This window comes from Gekko japonicus, unplaced genomic scaffold (genome assembly GCF_001447785.1).
Source record: "Gekko japonicus isolate JY-2015 unplaced genomic scaffold, Gekko_japonicus_V1.1 scaffold480, whole genome shotgun sequence".
NCBI classification, from domain to species: domain Eukaryota; kingdom Metazoa; phylum Chordata; class Lepidosauria; order Squamata; family Gekkonidae; genus Gekko; species Gekko japonicus.
In genome coordinates this window covers 937,598-953,136 of record NW_015175370.1, presented here as the reverse complement: position 1 = coordinate 953,136, position 15,539 = coordinate 937,598, and the positions used below count along the sequence as shown (strand labels likewise).

Genomic DNA, 15,539 nt, shown 5'->3' with positions numbered 1-15,539 from the left:
GGCAAGGCAAAACAGTCCTACTGCATGAACACACATCAAACCAGCCCTATCGCCAAAATGCACCTCCCCCCCACATCCCTTCACTGCGCCACCATATTTCTAAGCCAAGAAAATCTCCTTCTCTCTGCCCCTAATGAAGGAGGCTGGGAAGCAGCAGAAACAGCCCCTCTCTCTGCAGGTAGAAAAGAACAGCGAAGGGGAGCAAAAGGGGAAGGGCTTCAAGGGAGAAGAGCAAAGAGTTGGGGTCCGGTGGAGTGGCTGGTAGGAGCCGCAGGAGCCTGGGGAGGTCAGGGACCTTAGGAGAGCGTTATGCTGCAGAATCCTTCAGATGGACTCCAGACCCCAACTGGAGATTGGCAACCCTAGTGGAGGTAGTGATGGTCAAATAGCTTTCCAAGGCGGTCAGACAGATCCCTGGAGGGGAGGATCCATTAGTGGCTACTAGATACATTGACTCAGGAGAGCCTCCGTATTCAGAGGCAGTCAACCTCTGGATCCCAGTGTTGGAAGGCAACATCAGGAGAAGGGCTTGGTCCCTGTGCCCTGTTCGTTTATTTCTTTTTATGAAACAGGATGCTGGATTTCATGGATCTCTGGTCAAACCCAGGAGTACTTTTCTGAAGCCCTCATTATTGCACTTTTATTGGGCATTTTTAAAGGTATCAATCAAGCTTGTTAAGGATGCCAGCTGGTTTCCTTGTAGTTTGAAATGACTGGGGTACTGATAGTTGAAGCATTTTCTCCCAGCTGTGCTTACATGAGGTTTTAAATTATGAGATGTCGTTTTCTGATCCATGTATGTGAAAAGTTGTTCTATTACAAGTAGACACTACCTTATCTGCGGGATGTTTTCTGTAACATTACATATCTGAAATTGCCTGCTTGTGAAATTTTACCTTTATTTTTCAATGTGAAAATCACCTTTTTTTTGGGAAAAAAAATATGAATTCAGTTCCCTCTTTCAGTCTCTGGGGTTTTTCTACTGTTGCTTCTGTGGAGGAAGAGATGCTAACTAGTGAAAAAGAGGTTTACCTTTGCAAGCGGCATACAAAATAAACTGGCATGGCTACCCCCAGCACATCCTTGAGATATTAAGCAGGGTGCTAATTATTTTAAGCTAATATTTAGACTAATTGTGGCTGATGGACAGCTATTATGAACCCATTGTTTAATGCACTGTGGCATATCACTGGAGTCTTTTTGTAGTTAAAATGTAGGTCTTTTATTAAAACAATAGAAACAACAAAACTTTGCCTTGTGGAAGGATATACAAAAAGATAAGCATCCATCCCTGACTCAAAGCCCTTATTAGATACTTGAAACTCATAGGTTGATTTTACTTTCTAGCCACCTTCTTACAAAGGCATGTTGTAAAACATAATTAAGGAACTATGCAGGTGCATTAAAAAAAAAGAAGCTCTTAGGCTTCTTGACTGGAAGGGTAAGGTTTCCTTAACCGTCTTTCTTCTCAGGCCAGTTGTCTGCCTATGCTACTTTGAATACAGGAAAGGCTGAGGAGGAGGAGGAGGAGGAGGCGGCAGCTGGCTTGCTGGAGACCAGGGACATGTCTGAGTCTTCTAGTGCAAAGAATGGCACAGTGGTGGGGTCTACTGGGGGTAGAGGAAGCAGTGGAAATGGTCATTATTCCCCTTTTAAATTCTTAGGTAGGACTCCAAGGAGGCAGTATAGAAATAAATAAGTCATAGAGTCATAGAGTTGGAAGGGGTCATACAGGCCATCTAGTGACCTTGGCCCTGCTGTTCAGGGCTATTCCTGCTGATGATGTTACATCTTGCACCAAAACCCCACCCCTTCCTGTGATGTCACTTTCAGGCCACTCCCCCATTCCCACCTCTTCCTCCGAAGTCACCTTGCAGCTCTCAAGCATCTGACATTTCGTCTGTGTGACTCTTACATGAAGCAACCCCTGGAATAAAGTAAATGGCCACCCCTGGAATAAAGTAAATGCATGTGATATTTATAGAGACTGATTTTTTGAAATGTTGGTACATCATTTCACTGTTTTTCTTTTTTTGAAAATTTTGGCAGTCTTTCAACACATTGCACATGATGTACCATGAAGCCACAGCTTGTCATGTAACTGGAGACCTAGTGGAGCTTCTCTCCATATTCCTCTCTGTTCTCAAGTCTACCCGGCCATATCTACAAAGAAAAGGTTTGTTCGTTTTACATGGTGGAGGATTAGTAATTTATATGGTGCACCAGTGGGATTCTTCATGTTTTATAAGTACCTGGGTAGCAGGAAGAAGGGAGAACTTGATTTCAAATCCCAGGTCAATTCTGATACCTCTTGAGTGGTCATGGGCAGGTTGCTGTGGCTTGGCATATTTTCTCCACCATAAAATGATTAGTAACCTACTTTTACAGCTCTGTAAAGATTAATGCCAAAGGGCTGATGCTCACATTATAGAACAACAAAGCCAGGTTTGCCACAAAGTTTGTCCTCAGAAGGCAGCTGCCGCCAAAGCCAGAAGAAAGTGCCTGAATGATTAAGGGGTCTTTATATGCCTGTTTGCCACATTCACATTTTGCAGTTTAGTGTACACCTGAAAAATTTTAGTTGTGAAGTGGCCCTAGGAAAATACTGTTGTCTGCACTGAGACTTGGCTGTAATGCAGGCTAGGAAACTGCAAGAGAAGGGCAGTTGGCAAACACTTTTAATAAATAAATGTAATGGTTACAGGGTGTGCATAATCTTTTACTCCGACTTTCATTGAAGATGCGTTTTATGAAATAGGCAGGATGAGATTATTTTCTGCTTTGTTTCAGGCCTACTTAAATCCTGTTGGGGATTTGCTGAGAAACTCTGTGTTAATGTTGGTAATAATAATGTTTTAATGTGAACTGCCTCAAGCAGGTCTGGAGAAGCAGTGTACAAATTTTCTAAATAATAAATAAAATAATGATGGTGTTGCCAGAAGTCGCCATGACTTCCAGGCATGCAAGCACACATACACACACACACACAAAATACCCACAAAAAATTAAATAATGATGGTATGATTTATATTTGCAGATGTGAAACAAGCGCTGATCCAGTGGCAGGAGCGAATAGAATTTGCCCATAAGCTGTTAACTTTGCTAAATTCATACAGTCCACCAGAGCTTAGAAACGCATGTATAGGTAAGACGCATTAGGCTGTCCCCAAGGGGCTGCTGACCTGAAATGTTTAAGGAGGCCTTATATTAATCATTTTATTTTCTAAGCTTAGTGACTGTGCGTTAAAGGCACAAAAATGAGTTGGAGGTAGGGAGATGGGACTGATACTCTGCCTGGAGAAAACTAGGAATGGTCACAGCCCTGCATACTCCCTAGGACGATCCCGGATAATAAGGGCTGTTCGTGAGCGTGGTCCTCACACCACTTTCCCCAAGCTCAGCCCGTCTTTCTTTTCTCTCCCTGTGATCAGTTGGCGGCTGGGGGGTGGGGTGTGTTTGAGCAGGCTCTCATTGCACAAGCACAGGGAGCGACTGAGCTCAGACAAAGGTCTAGCCATAAGTCCTACATCTGTAACTTGCTGTGCCTAGAGATGTGAAGGCCCGGGAAAAAACTGGAAAAATTTGGAAAAAAGGTTTTTTCCATTTTTTTCCTGAAGCCTTTTTTGGGTTTTTTTGAAAAATTGAAAAAAGAAAAGAAAAAAAATGATTATGGAATGTTTTATTTTAACATGATGAATAAAATATTTTAAGACAAGGTGTTCAAATGTTTTCCAAATCATTTCTAAAAAAAAATATGGTATCAGATTGATCTAATTTCTGTGCACTGAGGACAAGCAAGTCCTAGGTTACAAATTGAACTCTCCAATACAAGAACAAGATGCATTTCTTCCTTTATGAGGTGCTATTGTCACAAGAAAAGAAAAAGGTTTCAGTTTTGTTTTTGCATGTGGGTGGGTTATTCTGTTTGTAATAATTCTTTGGATACACTATATTTTTAATATGCTAGTTGTAATTTCATACCAAGTTAAAATGTCCAAATTCATATTTTATGTTCCTAAAGTAACAGAATGACTTTCAGTCTGGGAAAGAAAAAAGTGCTAATGTAGCAACTTTTTTTTTCAATTTTTCCGAAAATTTCCGTTTTTCCCCGGGGTAAATCGGGGAAAAAACTGGGTTTTTTTTCCGAGCTTCAAAATTTCCGGAAATTTTACATCTCTGCCCCAAGAACCACTTGTAATGTCTACGATGTGTCCAGGAGGCTGTCTGCCCTGCTTTCTTTCTAAAAAGTATGTGTGGGGGGAGGGATCCTTCCTGAACAGCCTCCAACACAGCACCAGGAGCTGCAGTTGGGAAAGGAAATTGGGAAACAGTCTCATACAGCTGACAAATGCATGCTGTTACTCCTTAGGAGTGCATAAAGCATACAGAATTCTGCTTTCGCTTTGCTTCAGAAGCAACTTTCTAGCCATAGTGGGATGCAGAGATAATGCTTGCTGCTGTGTGCTGAAATCTCAAAGAGCCAGAGGGGATGGCTGAACTTAATTTACAGTGTGTGGGGGCACAACTTTAGTATCCTGCATATCTCCTTGGTTTTCCTTTTGATTAGAGTAACTAGAATTAATATTGTAAAGTAGTAAGCTACGAAGAATGACACATGTAGAGTGAGAGCAATTATGCAAGTATGTGCAGTCTGTGTAATTTATACAGGGTGTAGAGTTTACAAACACTGTCCCGTCCCTGGGAAAAATACCAAGCTAAGTGTTGTCTTTGTAGATGTCCTCAAGGAGCTGGTGCTTTTAAGTCCTCACGACTTCCTGCATACTTTGGTTCCATTTCTGCAGCACAACCACTGCACATACCACCACAGCAACATCCCAAGTATGTATTTTCAGACGATTAAAATCTGTTGATACCGTTTGTACCTGTAGCTCAGGTTACGTGCCTAGCACTTTAAAGAATGCAGAAAAATTGCTTTGAGCTTTCATATTTATTTTGAGGCAGAAAGTAGGAAGGGGGTTTCTTCTTGTGGCCATCAAAGAGTGTGGCCAGTTTAAGTTGTTTTGTGGCTCCCAGCATCCCTCAAAGCTAGTGGTTACTTTTTGGAGAAAAAGAAACAGGTACAGTTATGGTAAAAGAATCTTTGCAGCACAGGAAGGGTGTGGGGAGAAGATGAGCAGAAACCACATGATTATTCATGGTCATGGGTGTCTTAATGCTTTTAGGTCACCGTTGCTGAGCCATGGCCACTCCAGGAAGCATATTCATAGTTCAGACCCATCATTAGGCAGAGGGCAAGGCCATTAAGAGGTAGAAGTGATAATATTAGAAAGCAGTGTTGGAATCCAGTGCAGTTACTGACGTATTTGAGTTAGGCTGGAGGAGGATTTAAGGAGAGTTTCTGTAGAAGTAGGGTGATGAAAAGAGAAGGGACAGTGGCACAACAGGGTGGAGGGCGGGTGAGCGTGCAAGATGACAGTTCTGGGGTTAATGGTAGCAATGGGGAAAGTGGATTTCAGAAACAGTTGCCCTTGGGGCAGGTAGATTTTACAGGCACTGAGTTATTGGTGAAAATTCAGCTGCACACAGTCCCTCATTTGCAGAACTTAGAAGTGGCCCCTGGAAAGGGAAATGCAATTGGCCGGGGGGGGGGGGCTTCCCCACTTGCCATTTTCTGCTGCAGCCTCTTCCACCAGCCTGACCAAAACAAGAGTTCTGAGTCTAGTTGGGGAAGAACAGCTGAATGGTTTATTTATGATAATTGCTAATTTATACCATCAACAGTCTAGTATTTTTATTTCATTACTAATATGTATGGCATTTTGCTTGGTTGCCTCTTTTAGAATACTGTACTGTGTGTGTCCATTTGGCAACTGCCTGCTTTGTTCTGATTTCCATCACAGTGTCCCTTGGCCCTTACTTCCCATGCCGTGAAAACCTGAAATTGATAGGAGGTAAAAGTAATATCCGCCCACCGCGCCCTGAACTCAACATGTGCCTCTTGCCTACAATGGTTGAAGCCAGCAAGGTACGTTGGAGCACCTTTGGCTTCTTGGCTGGGTTTTTCTTGATGTCGTATGAATTGTGCCCTGAAAGTTGAGAGGAGAAAGATGTGCATTTTGATGCATTTGTGCATATAACAAAGTCCCAGTTTTTGTTGCTGCTTGTGTGCTTAAGAGGAGGAGGAGGAGGAGGACTATTTGGAGTTGCTCTCTACAGGTTCAGAAACTCTCTTCCTCGCCACCCTGCTCTGTGCTCCAGGTCACCTCTCCCACCCACCCCTCTTCCCATGAGCTTCAAAACGTGTGTTTCATGTCTTAGAAGAGGAGGGGAACAAAACTGAGTGATTTTTAAAGACTTTTAAAGGGTTGGGGGGGGGATACAGTAGAACAATAAATACAAAACTTCTTTCATTCAGGTCTTAAACATTTCTTGAAGCCAGGCGCTGTTTAGTTAATGCAGAGACTACAAGAAAGATTAAAGCAGACAGAGCCCATTGCTCTACTGCCCCAGAACGGGCTCCTCTTGAAGCCAGTTATTGTCTTATTATATACAGTTGTAATGATTAGATTCAAGTGGGCAGCCATGTTGGTGTGAAGCAATAAAACAAATTTTCAGTCCGGTGACACCTTTAAGACCAACAAAGTTTCATTCTGGGCATGTGCACGAAAGCTTATACCCAGACTGTAATGTTTAGTAAGGCATTTTTTTAAAAAAAGCAGTTTTTGTACCAGCTGGTTTCCTGTGTGTAATACTTTACATTGGCAGTCACGCCTTTTGAGAGCGCTTTTAGGTCTGTTGCCTGATTTATTTCAAGCAATCTCAGTCAACAGTTTCCTTAAATCTTCAGGGCAAAGATGATGTTTATGACCGTATGCTGCTAGATTACTTCTTCTCGTATCACCAGTTCATCCATCTGCTGTGCCGTGTTGCCATCAACTGTGAGAAATTCACGGAGACCTTAGTAAAGATGAGTGAGTATATGGAGATGTAGCTTAGAGCCTTGTCTGAAAGACCTCTGCCTTAGGAAAGGGCGTTTGGTGGGAACCATTTAAGCTGAGACAGCTCCTGCTGTTAATGCCTGAATGTGGCTTTATTTAAGCTCCCATGAACCTCAGCATAGTAGTAGAGGCTGCCACTCTGTCTTTGGAGCAAAAGAAAACCAGCCTGTCCTATGTTACTGCCACTCTTGAATTCTGGTCCTCTGGATTTTGAACCTCTTGCCAAAACTTGGTGCATTTGTAGCAGTGAAGGAAGCAGGCATCTCTTTTGGCCCCGAAAAGTTACATCCCACTGAAAGCCTCTTTGTGATCCGCTTTAGAAACAGAGATTGGTTGGGGGCCAAGCACAGCAGCACGCAATCCACTAGTAGTGCCAGCTGAATTTTTAAAAATGAGATTTAGAGAACTAAATGGGAATAGCGGTCCATAACAATTCTGATTTACAGTAACAAATGTAAGTCAATTCCATACAGCATCAGTTTATTTCAGCAGTAAAGTACTTTGTAGTGTCCATGCAGTGAGCTCTTTGGGAAGTAGACTGAGATATCAATTCAAGTAGAACTGAAGTGAGTTATTGTTAGTGAAGTGCTAATTTTTGAGAGCGTAGCTGCAAATGCACCCTAGGTCAAATAAATAACCTAGTGGTATTGTGATAAAAATCATGTTGGATCTGAAAGTGGTTTATAAAACAATGTTGTGAGGCATTTTAATCCTGCTATTATTATAGGTACAGGTGCCTTATTTTTAAAGAGCTCAATTATATAAGCTTTTTTTTTAATGTTTGATTTATTGATCGCTTTTTCCCACACACCTGCGGGCTCAGAACGATTTACAGATACTCATGACATTTGGACTAACAATATTCGTGAGGGATAGGGAAGACAACATACAGTATTTTAATTACACATACTTGTAGCTGGCCGGAGGCTTCATCTGCGGGCTGGATCAGTCGTGTTCTGACGGCTGTATTCTTGTCGGCTGGCTGATGACGTCAGGGCTTTTAGCATGATTTAGAATAACAGTGAACAGCCATCCCTCCTCTTAGTTGTATAATTTTATATTTAAAATTGGGGGAGGGGATGCCACTCTAAGATGGAAAAAAACTGTGTATCTTTTTTTCTTACATTGTAGGTGTCCTTGTTGCTTATGAAGGTTTGCCTCTTCATCTAGCTTTGTTTCCCAAACTTTGGACTGAGCTTTGCCAAACTCAGGTAAATGAGGAAAAAACCAGAATATTTGCTTTAATGAAAACAGCAGTACAGATTATAACAGAAAAATGGGATTTCTTCCTCCCTGTACCCTATGGGGGAGGTACACAGCTACAAAAACAGATGTGTGAGCCACACAGTGGTGGCAGCTTTTGTCAACCACCATTCTCTATGTAGAGGCCAGACAGGGATCCCCATTCAGATGTGTTACTCCTGCCCCCCCCCCCCCCAATTGCTGGTTGCTTGGTCCTCTCATCTTAAGCAATGCAGCTTTGGGAGCAGTGTGTACTTCTGGCTCTGTGGAAAGGTTTAGTGCTGATGTAGTGGGTTTCCAGAATGGCTACAACTTTATACCGTAGTGATTCCTTTCTCTGGGGGGGGGGGGGACTGGAACACCTGAGTGTTGCCTAGCAGCAGTGCTGGCTGGATTGCGGTCAATGTCTCCAGCAGTCACCAAAATGTGATATTCATTCCGAAGCCTTGCTTTCTTCTTTTCAGTCCGCCATGTCAAAGAACTGCATCAAGCTCCTATGTGAAGATCCTGTGTTTGCAGAGTACATCAAATGCATTCTAATGGATGAGAGGACCTTTCTCAACAACAACATTGTGTACACCTTCTTAACACATTTCCTTCTCAAGGTATGAGGAATCTCGGGGAGTCTTGGTCCGAGGACCAGATCAGCAGCGTCCCTCAATGCCCTTATGGCCCCTTTCAGCTTTTCAGTGTGTCCCATTAAACAGACATCAAGTGCATGTGGGCAAACTGTGTTTTGAAGGGGCTTCCAGGAAAGCTTTGCATGGTATTATGGACTTCTGAGTGCAGGGGTCCTTATAGGAGGATGCTGCGGGGAGGCTTCTGGGCTGCTGATGGCCTGCGGGTAATGAACTCACCGTGGCAGATAAAAAGGCAGTTGCTGTATAGTGGGTTTTATCAGGGCATGTAGGGAGAGGGCTGCAGCTCTTGACTTCCTCTGATTCTGTATGCCAGACTATATGTGCATACTCTTGTGAGTGCATGTGAATAAGCACAGTGCTGTTCCCAGTGCAGTTCACTAGCCCATTAAAATGGATCATGGTATTTGGAAGACCCACCCTGGTTTTGCTGGCCTTGGCTACAGGAAGATGGTGCAGAGTTGTATTGAAAATCAGCATCCTGTTTTTCTCCCCCTACAGGTACAAGGGCAGGTGTTTTCTGAGGCGAATTGTGCTGGAGTAATCAATAATTTGGTTACAAATCTGATCAACCAATATCAGACCCTAGAATCAGATTTTGCCAACCAGCGAGTTGAAATTTTTAAAGCAAGCTCTACTTTAAATGGGGTAAGTTAATTTTCCATCTAAAAACGAATCGTCGTTTTCTTTCATCATTTTGGCACTCCGCTAGTATGTTCCCTGAAATGGTCACTGAGACGAAAAGAAACTTGCCTTTATACTATTTCTTACAATATCTTTTCTGAGACAGGCAGCCAAAATTGTGTAGAACATTTCACGTTCAACATGTACAGGTTTATACAACACAAGTATAATATCTGCTGTTTTAATTTCAATCCTTTTCATTGCTCTGCCTGATGTTATGTCCCTAGTGTGGGCATCTAAAAAAGATTCATGGGGGTGAGGCACTGCATAGTGGTTGTTAAACCCTGGTGGGGGCAGCCCTGCCCAGCACACAGTTGGATGACATAGATGGCAGAGGAACGTCTAAATGTCATGGCCACCCTCTGGTCAGGTTTTTTGGTAATTTTTAAAAATCACCTGTCTAATAGATGACCACAAGATATTTTTTCATGTCATTACTTATTATTTGGGAGACTTTATTTCAGTCTCATCTTGTGGTGCTTAGCTGCTATCACTGAATGTTGACGAATTCTTCAGAGCAGGTGATTTCACAGGCCGCTAAAGTATGGTTTATAATATGTGGCTGTCCCGGTGGTTTAGTAGTGTGCAGAGAGGGAGGGGTGTGTGTGCATGTGTGTACAACTCATAGAACCATCCCTCACTGACCAGAATCTTATGCAGACATGCAGGTTTTACCAAATGTAGGAGAAATTGGGGTTGTGCTGGTCAATCATCATGGTCTTTCAGCTGAGATATGTGGAGAATTTTTCCACGACTACATTTTTTAATGACTTAGAATGCATTAGTTTGGATCCACTGCAGGATTTATGTGAACTGAAGGGGGGGGGGGCGGTTGCTCATTCTCTCTTTCTGCTGTAGGTCTCTGGTCCCCCTCCCCCCTGCTGCTCTTGTCTCCCAGGAGCGGCATTTCAGGGGACATTTTGGGCTGCAGCAGAAGGGAGGAAGCAAGAAAGTTACTGATGGATTTTAACAAGATAACTTTGAGATCTTACATCAAATATTTAGATATTTGCAACCATAGAAGAATTTTTACCTTATTAAGATACAACGCCTTACCCTCAGCCATAATGGAGGCCAGATATACTAGATCACAGAGGAAAAGATGTATATGTGGCTTGGGAACTGACGAAACATTGGAACATGTAATTTTTGACTGTATTTTATATCAAAATATTAGGGAAGTTTTGATCAAGCCTTTAGTTAACTCCTTTCCAGGTCGTAATAGAAGCATACTTTTGTCAACTATGTTGGCAGGGGATAACCAAAAGCTGACTAGGATGGTTGCCAAATTTGGTTGGTTGGCATACCAAACTAGGAAAGAAATAAAGTACAGATAGGCCTAAATCTAATTTCTGATCTTAATATTGATTTTATCATGTCTGTATTTTAAAATTTTTAGCTCTTATTTATAATTTTAGATCCTATAATATTTTAGAATTTTATTGCTTCCTTATCTGTACTTATTTGTTATCTATTATACTGGTCTATGACTGTAATAAAGGCTTTGACATACTGATGGATCCAAGCCCTGTTCACACATTACAGTGAACATCTTGTCCTCTTCAAAAGGTTCAGTGAATACATGTACAATCCTTGTACAAGATACATGTAACAGTCAGCACATGTACAACTGATTGTGCAATACAAACCCCACACTTATCCAGATACTGGTCCCTGATTTCATTCATAAAGTAAAAGCATTTTGGCTCTTGCAAACAGATATATGCACTTGCAGGTAGAATGCATTTGCTGCAGCGTGTTAACAGGGTAATGATTAGCAACAATAATGTATAAATACTGTCAAAGTAAAACTGGGCCGTTTTCTGACTGCAAAGTCCTGATCCCCATGCAAGTAATGAAATCTATGTCATGGGGCCAGCCACTGTTCTCAGTCAGTCACCTTTATTGGCATGTACAAACAGCAGTTGAACAGAGCAGGGAGTGGGTGGGTACAAAAGCAACCATATAAAAGTTTTATGTGGTATTTAAAATAGAAAATTAATACTATAACATTTCCTAACGGACTCATTGTGGACTGTAAAAACAGGGCTACCTTCAGGTAAGCGATTGTTCAGAAGATGGTAAACCTTAATGTGATCAGAAAGGCACTGTTCTCAGTCACAGTTCTGGATAAAGACAAAGTTATTTAGCTGTTGTAGATTTCCTGGGCTGTATGGCCGTGGTCTTGGCATTGTAGGACCTGGCGTTTCACCAGTAGGTGTGACTGGCATCCTCAGTATAACACAGAAAGATGGAGTACTCTCTGTATCAAGGTGAGAAGAAAATGGTAGGCAGGTAATTTATATCTACTCCAGAAGGTGGGGTAGGGCTGAGTCATTCACTTGCAGGAGTTCCCCAGGCTATGAACATGCTAATGGAGGAGCTTTCCTGAGGAGGTTCTTTTGTATATGGATTGTTTCCTGAGGAGGTTTCCTGTTTCCTGAGGTTCTTTTGCATGTGGATTGGCTGTTGAAATTCTAATCTTATCTGTAGTGCTGTTGTCAGATGTTATTTATTTATTTGTTTTTAAATTAGTATCATGAGACTTCTCCTGGGGCAGGGACACTCGAGGGTCTTTTCAGTAACATGCATGGCGTGAGCCTTCTCTGTTTCAGCAAGTATTCTGTGGCTTTTCTTGGCAGGACCTCCGAGCCCTCACTCTGCTGCTTTCTGTGCACACCCCAAAGCAGTTGAATTCAGCTCTGATTCCAACTCTGCAAGAACTGCTCAACAAATGCAGGACTTGTCAGCAACAGAAGAACTCACTGCAGGAACAAGAAGCCAAAGAAAGAAAAACTAAAGGTTTGTGCTGTCCAAAGTGGCATCTTGGCCTTTCAGTCTCCCTGGCGTGCCTAGTTGCCAATAAATGCTTCTCTCGGTTGCTTGCAGGCAGTGGTCCCTCTAAGCTGAGTTAGTGTGAGCTAGCTCACAGTTTTTTAGCCTCCAGCTCACAGGTTTTTGTCTTAGCTCAGGAAGGATGGCTCTGGAGCAAACTAATTTATGCAGTCGCCAAATTGCTCGCTCACAGCTTTAATGCTAGTGTTTTATTTATTTATCAAACTTGTACCCCGCCCTCCCCGCAAGCGGGCTCAGGGCGGCTTCCATAAAAACATAAATACATTAAAATACACAATATTTGACCAACAATAAAACATTATAAATACAAAGTGCTGGCGGCTGATTAAATTAATCGAGATGGTATATTACCGGAATAAATTTCCACTACCCAGATGTTCCACGTTGTTTCTGCTCATAATCAGTTAGATGTTAAGACCACGGGCAGGCTTGCTGTAACGGCCTGCAGTAAGAGCCTGCGGTAGTGGCGGCCCCTAATTAAATGCCTGGCAGAAGAGCTCTGTCTTACAGGCCCTGTGGAACTGCAAAAGGTCCCACAGGGCCCTGAACATCTCTGGGAGCTCGTTCCCCCAGGTAGGGGCCACCACTGAAAAGGCTCCGGCCCTGGTGATAGCTAGCTTGGCCTCCCTCCGGCCAGGGAGGGTCAGCCGATTTTGGGACCCCGACCATAGTGCTCTCTGGGGTATATACGGGGTCACAAAATAGAACTTTTCTTCACAAGACTCCACAGCTTAGAGCATTGCATGCAGGTGCTTTGTCCAGTGGGCTTTGGTATTCCTCAGATGTCAGTTAAAAACAACCTTTAGCTTTTTTTTCTTTAAATGAAAAAAAGATCATCCTGGTTCATCTTAAATGTGAAAGAAACAAGCACGTCAGTTTCGATACCTCAGTATACAGTGTGCGAGGGGCTGAAATATAGGCTTGTCTGTGAAAGGCTGTTGGAATTAAAACTTGTTAAACTAAATTTGTTAAGAATTCAAGGTACCATCAGACTTCTTTGCTGCAGCTATTCCCCTCTAGAAGTGAAAAGTTTAGCCACCATGATAAATATATCCTATACTCTGAGCCTATTGGAGAGTCTGTCATACAGCCAAGAAATGGCAATTAAATCATTCCAGATGAGAAAGGCATGCGTTTGGATTCCATTTTCATAGTCTACATTATAACCAACCGGTGTGGTGGAATCCCAGATGTATCACCCTGGCCCAGAAAGCACAGTGCTGGTTCTTTAGGCCAGATTCCTTTAGTAAACAGCAAGACTTGCAATTGAGAGAAGCACATAATATATATGGCTGGATGAATCTTGGGGGGGGGAAGCATGCCTGCCTTTTAAATCCAGAAATAATGTGTGCTTGAGGTATGAAAAGTTCAAAAAACACTGATGCCTACAGCAAATCAAACTGATACCTTTCAGAATACCCTGTTTTTATTTTACAGATGATGAAGGAGCTACTCCAGTGAAAAGAAGACGGGTTAGCAGTGATGAGGAGCACACAGTGGACAGCTGCATCAGTGATCTGAAAACTGAACCTAGAGAGGCCTTGACACCAACAAGCACCTCAGATAATGAGACAAGAGACTCATCGATCATTGATCCAGGCACTGAGCAGGACTTGCCTTCCCCTGAAAACAGTTCCATTAAGGAGTACCGGATGGAAGTACCATCTTCATTCTCTGAAGACATGATGTTGGCTTCGCGGTCACAGCATGGGGAGGAGCAGACAGGAGGTAGCCGGTTTGAAGATTGTAAAGAGCTGAAGGAGCCGTCAAGTTCCAAGGATTCCAACATTGGCGATGATGACACAGAGTTTCCCTCCACGTCTATTTCTGCTGTTTTGTCTGATCTGACCGATTTGAAAAACTGTGAAGGTCAAGCTTCGCAGGACCCCGAGTCTGGCTTGTCGCTTAGCTGCAGCCATTCCAGAGGACTGTTGAGTCACATGCAGCAGCAGCAGCAAGACATTTTAGACATCCTCTGCAGGACCATTGAGTCTACAATTCACGTGGTCACAAGGATATCTGGCAAAGGAAACCAAGCTGCTTCTTGACAATAGAGGAGCATGTCTGCTTTTAAAGTCTTTTTTTCCTCCTCCTTCAATAAATGCTGTTTGTATAAGTTTTGCTTATTTCTGTTTTGTGCTTCAGTTTGTCCAGTGCGCTCTGCTTGAATGGCAAGATTAAATTTATATGCTTAATTCTTGGTCAGGCAGAACTCCAGATTTAAAGATTTAGCTTCTACCATACACTTTCTTAAAGGGCAATCAGATAATGGATATGTTTTATGTAATTCAGAGTTCACTGTAGTGGCTTTCATTTAATACGGCTGTCTGGGAGGATCAGGGTCTCCTCGCCCTGTATGATGTAATTTAAACTGATGGCATTTTTACTGTGTATAATATGGTGTCCTCTGTGCCAGTTTTGTACCTTAAAATAGAGGCAGATAGCCTCCAATCGCTGTGGTTCTTATTATCAAAATTAAGTTTACTTGTATACTAAACAACCACAAGAAATTTGATTCTGTAAAGAATCCTCTTTAGCTGTGGCCTGACAGTATAAATATAAATATAAATATATATATATATATAAATATATATATATGGTGCTTTATTTAACAGAATACCTGTGGAGGAAATAAAGCACACTTGATGTAAAATTAATTGTTTTATTTTTATTGACATGACCGATTGCTATTCTGTGCACTTCATTAAACTGATTGTGACAACTTTTCATTCGTTTTTATATATGTTGCCTCAGTGGTCCAGTTTCTCAACAGAGATGCAAGCTGACAAGAGGTGCAGACGTGCTCACCGCAGTCCTCTGATGACTCCTGCTTTGATTGGAGCCCATTTGTTTCTTTGTGAAGAATTTTACAAAGCATTTTAGCATTCTGTAACAGCTCTACCAAATATTCTTGCAAGTCCCTAGTAAACCCATCCTATTAAAGAAATTCCAACCCTGAATCCCTTGAATTACTTTACTTTTGAGTCTCATCTTGGTCACTGAAGTGGGATCTTGCCGATGATTTGTTTGGGCCCAGCATCACTGCAATGAGGGTGACCAGCGAGGCTCTGGGGTCTGATCCTGAGATACTGATTTAAACATCACTAGCAGGAGTCAACAGGTCCTCAGAGTTCCTAAGTCTATGTTGTTGAAACCTTTA

General features: G+C 42.3%; 1 protein-coding gene across 1 annotated transcript in view; it reads left to right on the top strand.

Annotated features, from left to right (window-relative positions):
• The window catches only part of USP34 (ubiquitin specific peptidase 34), a 132,353-nt gene extending 117,436 nt beyond the window's left edge, over positions 1-14,917 (top strand). Inside the window, exons 71-80 of the mRNA XM_015425498.1 lie at positions 2,050-2,176; positions 3,038-3,145; positions 4,735-4,839; positions 5,862-5,986; positions 6,809-6,932; positions 8,091-8,170; positions 8,666-8,806; positions 9,341-9,487; positions 12,166-12,325; positions 13,817-14,917. Of these exons, the coding sequence (XP_015280984.1) occupies positions 2,050-2,176; positions 3,038-3,145; positions 4,735-4,839; positions 5,862-5,986; positions 6,809-6,932; positions 8,091-8,170; positions 8,666-8,806; positions 9,341-9,487; positions 12,166-12,325; positions 13,817-14,427 (1,728 nt within the window). The 3' untranslated portion in view covers positions 14,428-14,917. The remainder of the gene's footprint in view (positions 1-2,049; positions 2,177-3,037; positions 3,146-4,734; positions 4,840-5,861; positions 5,987-6,808; positions 6,933-8,090; positions 8,171-8,665; positions 8,807-9,340; positions 9,488-12,165; positions 12,326-13,816) is intronic.
• The last annotated feature ends 622 nt before the right edge of the window (positions 14,918-15,539 follow it).